This window comes from Tenrec ecaudatus, chromosome 6, assembly GCF_050624435.1.
Source record: "Tenrec ecaudatus isolate mTenEca1 chromosome 6, mTenEca1.hap1, whole genome shotgun sequence".
Classification (NCBI taxonomy): domain Eukaryota; kingdom Metazoa; phylum Chordata; class Mammalia; order Afrosoricida; family Tenrecidae; genus Tenrec; species Tenrec ecaudatus.
In genome coordinates, this window is record NC_134535.1 from 160888374 (window position 1) to 160892646 (window position 4273).

The 4273-nt window shown below is 48.5% G+C and overlaps 1 protein-coding gene across 1 annotated transcript; it reads left to right on the forward strand.

The window, feature by feature from the left end:
* Nucleotides 1-3288: 3288 nt before the first annotated feature.
* LOC142451316 (calmodulin-like protein 3) lies at nucleotides 3289-3741 on the forward strand. The gene has a single exon (XM_075553181.1). It carries the CDS (start codon nucleotides 3289-3291, stop codon nucleotides 3739-3741), a length of 453 nt encoding a protein of 150 aa, XP_075409296.1.
* The last annotated feature ends 532 nt before the right edge of the window (nucleotides 3742-4273 follow it).

Genomic DNA, 4273 nt, shown 5'->3' on the forward strand with positions numbered 1-4273 from the left:
AGAGCCAACACGTGATTGTCCACCCACCCTATGGGTGTTTAAACTTAGGAAAATAAAGGGGATTGGTTAGATTTGGGCAACAACTTTCACGTTCGGCTGTGTCTAACAGTCACTCATCAATGTCCACCCCTGGCCCTGACCCAGGGAAGATGGAATAGCAACCTCCCAGATGGCTGGAAAACGAGAATGAAATAAACCGTTTTCAGTTTTTATCCATGCTTTGAAAAGAAAAAGCACTGAATAAGATGGGAATAGGATTTAAAAAAAAAAGACTGGGGATTGAGAAGTACTAACCAGAAGTCTAAATCTCACCCCAAAATGCATTGGACCCAGGACTCTATTTCCTGAAAACTTCATCTCAAAACAACAACAGCTCACTGCCATTGAGTTGATTCTGACTCATAGTTGATCCTATAGAATCACCCCTATGGGTTTCCAAAATTGTAACTCTTCACAGGAGTAGACAAATATCATCTTTGTGCCTAATTCTCACCTTTCTGTCCCAAGCACCATGCTGAAATGTATCCAGTTGGGTGTTTTGTTTTGTTTTTTAAACAGAGACCCGTCTTTTCACTTGTTCAAAAGCAAGTTGACATTCAGGGCCTTGGACTGTTGGACTTAACTAAAGCCTTACGGTAGACAAGTTTAATTTATCAGGTTCATCATGAAAGGCTTATCGTATATACTCATATATAGCTGAGTTCTTTCAGCATATTTTTTAGTGCAGTTTTTGTGGTAAAATTGGGTGCCTTGGCTGATCTATGGATTGGCTTATACTCGAGTATATACGGTAATAACAAAATTGAGAGCAAGCTCCTCCTCCCCATGGATATTTGAGTGATGGTTTATATCAAACAAATCAGCTTGTTAGTGAATAGAAAGTTGGTCATAGAACCATGACACCTCCTATTTGCTCTATACTTGGATCTTTGAGTCTGCCTACCTGAATCAGATATGATGGACATCGTCTCCTACTTTACAGATGAAGCTAGTGAGACACAAGCTATGTCCCTAAATCAGAGACAAAGTTGAAATCAAGAATTCAAGCCTTCTGATCATACTTAGAAAGTTCTCCATCATTTACTAAGTATTATTTATTTAATACCAAGGAAAAAGAAAATAATTAGTAATCACCTTGAATTTTTTTTTAATTTTAACAATTTATTAGGGGCTCATACAATTCTTATCACAGTTCATACATATACATACATCAATTGTATAAAGCACATCTGTATAGTCTTTGCCACCTTGAATTTTAATCACAGGTCTTACTAATAAGATGAGAACAGAAGATATAGATTTATATCTTCAATATTCTTTAAAACAATAAAGGTGATGGGTTGGGACTAGTCATTAAGAGCTCCACCCTTCCTTGTCTCTGCTTAATTGACATTCTCCACCCAACACTAGCTGTCAGCTCCATGGAGAAATTGCTCAATACTGATTGAGGTCTCTGTACTATTCCAGCACCAAGACAAAATATCAATACTCTTCAAGATGTCTTTGAAAGACAATAGAAGCTAGCCAACTACTACATCCTAGCTTTCTGTGCCACTCCCTACACTTCCATACCCCCCTGAACTCAAGAGTCAGGGCGTTCCGCGTGTCTGAAAGAAGGGTGAGGAGGTATTTTGCTCCGTTGTAATGCAGAGAAGGAGAGAATGCTTGCTTGGCCTATTTGAATGGCTGAACAGGAGAGTGGTAGAATTTATAAAATTTCTTAGAAGAGCAAAAGAGGATTTTTTTCTTATGAGGTAGGGTTGGGAGGAAGTAATGGAAATTCAAGAGAGCAAGAGAGAACTATCTATAGAGATCGATGGGGATCAAGCGAGAATTCTCTTGAGAAAGTTATTATGGAGACTGCCAAGAAAAATACCTTCTTGGGTTCCACTGCTGCAGGGACTTGGGGACTATCCCCAGGGACTGAATTCTTGCTCTGAACCCTCGAGTAGAGCAGGGGCCGAAGTGGATTTCCATCTGAAGACAGAATAGGCTGATGGCCTTAGGATGTTTCCAGAGCAGATTTCTCCTTGTGTCGAGCTGACTTTTAGGGAAGCTGTCAGATAGGCCGAGTTGTGCAGTTGCAACCCCCCACCCCCACCACCCCAGCCCTGCTTTCTGTGTCTTTCTGTCCCCTGAGTGTCTTCGGGGTTTAGCCCTACACTAGCCACCCAGTAGGCTCTCAGGCAGGAATCCAACCTCGATTTGGATCTATCCCCAAACCCCTCACACCTCCCTAGTGGTTTGCATCTAGAACCTGGGATTTAACAATGGAATGGAATGGAACTGTAAGCACAGCTGCCCTGGAGGAGAAGAATTCTGGGGGGCAAAACACGCCTTTTGTACCTCCAAAGTCACAGTTTCTCAGTGCCAGCTACGAGCCCCGTTCTGAGGGACTCGTGAATAAAATGCAACTCCACTCCTTGCTTGGTCGAAGCCTTTATCGATAGACGTGCCTACCACCTTGGATGGGGGATTTGATGAAGCTCTGGATTCCACTCTTGCAGGCTCAAGTCTCCCACCCGTCTGCCTCCCACCTGCCCTCCCCTGCAGGGTTAGACCCAGGCGGCAGTGCCTGAGAAGGCAAGAGGGAGGATGGAAACCCCAGACATGGCTCCTAAGGTGGCAAGACCTTGCCCCTTGCCCCCCTCCTCTGCCTCCATTTCCCCAGCAGTCTGCTACCACTCGGTGAATGAGCTTTGCTTCCCACTATCACCCTTTGTGTTAGATGTGACCTAGACCATTTCCACTCACAGTGACTCCGGCTGTCATCGGAGCATGACCTCTTTGGAAAACAAAATGGTCCCAAACCCCCAGCTCGGAAGTTAACCCCATTTCAAGGCCTCTGTAAAATCAGGGAGGCAAGATTGATGCCCTCAGCCCGGTCCAGGTCCAAAGCAAGGTCTCTGGGTGATCCACAGGCAGGATGTCTCTGGAGAAGGGGTGGTCCGCAGGCAGTGGCAGGAGAGGCTAGCTGGCAGGCCTCCTATCGCCCCCTCATCCCGGTTCCCAGACTTGCTCCCGGTCCTGCCACCTCATTTCCTGCATTTCTGGTCTCCTGCCACGCTGTCACTCCCTGGGAGGAGGATTTTGCCCGAGGGCATTGGAGGGTGGGGATTCTTTCTCCTCCCATTTGCTCCAAGTGCAGAAAAGGCACGGGCTGCCCCTCCAGTGGCAAGGCTTCTTCTGGTGCTTCGCTCCCAAGCACATCTTGCTTAGCGACGCCAAGCCCTCTGAGCAGAAGGGATTTTCAGACGCTCCGAGACCGTGAAGGACACAGGCATAGCCATGGCCCAGAAGCTGACCCCCGAGCAGGTGAAAGAGTACACAGAGGCCTTCAAGAGAGTTGACACCAGCGGGGATGGGGCCATCGACGCCAAAGAGCTGGGCCAGGCGTTGCAGAAGCTGGGCAAGAATCTCTCCGAGGAGGAGTTAAAGGCCTTGATCTCCAAGGTGGACAAGGACGGCGACGGCCGCATCAGCCTCCAAGAGTTCCTGGAAGTAATTGACCAATATTTGAAGGGTCCTGGGGGCAGCGAGCAAATGCTACAGTCGGTCTTCCGAGAGTTCGACCTGGACGGCGACGGCCAGATCACTGTGGCCGAGCTCAAGCTGGCGATGGGCAAGATAGGGGCCAAGGTCTCCGAGGAGGAGCTGGACCAGATGATCACGGAGGCCGACGAGGACCGGGACGGGCAGGTGAACTTCGAGGAGTTCAAGCGCATCCTCTCTTCGAAGTGAGCAGCCCGGCGGCCGGGGTCCTGATCTCCATCTGCTTGTAGCCCGCACGCTTGCGCACTGTCAGGACCCCTGCTTTTGCGGTGGGGTGATAAAGAGACAGTCTGGGTTGGTGCATGGGACATTACCTCGCGAGTAGGAAAGACCTGGTGCTCTTGGCTCTGGACTCGGCCCCGCGCTGACCCCATGAGACGTTGGACAAAAGGCAGCCCACCCTGAGCTTGAACCTGTCTGCAGGGAAATGGGGATGCGCCCTACCTCACAGGGCTGTTGTGAGGAGCCCGAGTTGATCTGATGGCCTCAATAAAAAGCTAAGCCCTGTTGCTTGAATGCCTCTTTCACTCGCTCAATTGGGATGTCTAATTGGAAGAGAGCCAATTGTCTCCTCTTTGAGACCCACTTTAAGAAAGAAGGGGACTTGGTGGTGTTAGGGATGCTATATCATGGTGGAGGAGACAGGCTTCTTTGGCTTCAGGGTCTTTATGAGCCTCTGGGTGCCGGGACCTTCGGTGGAGGGTAGGGTAGAGAGGTGGAA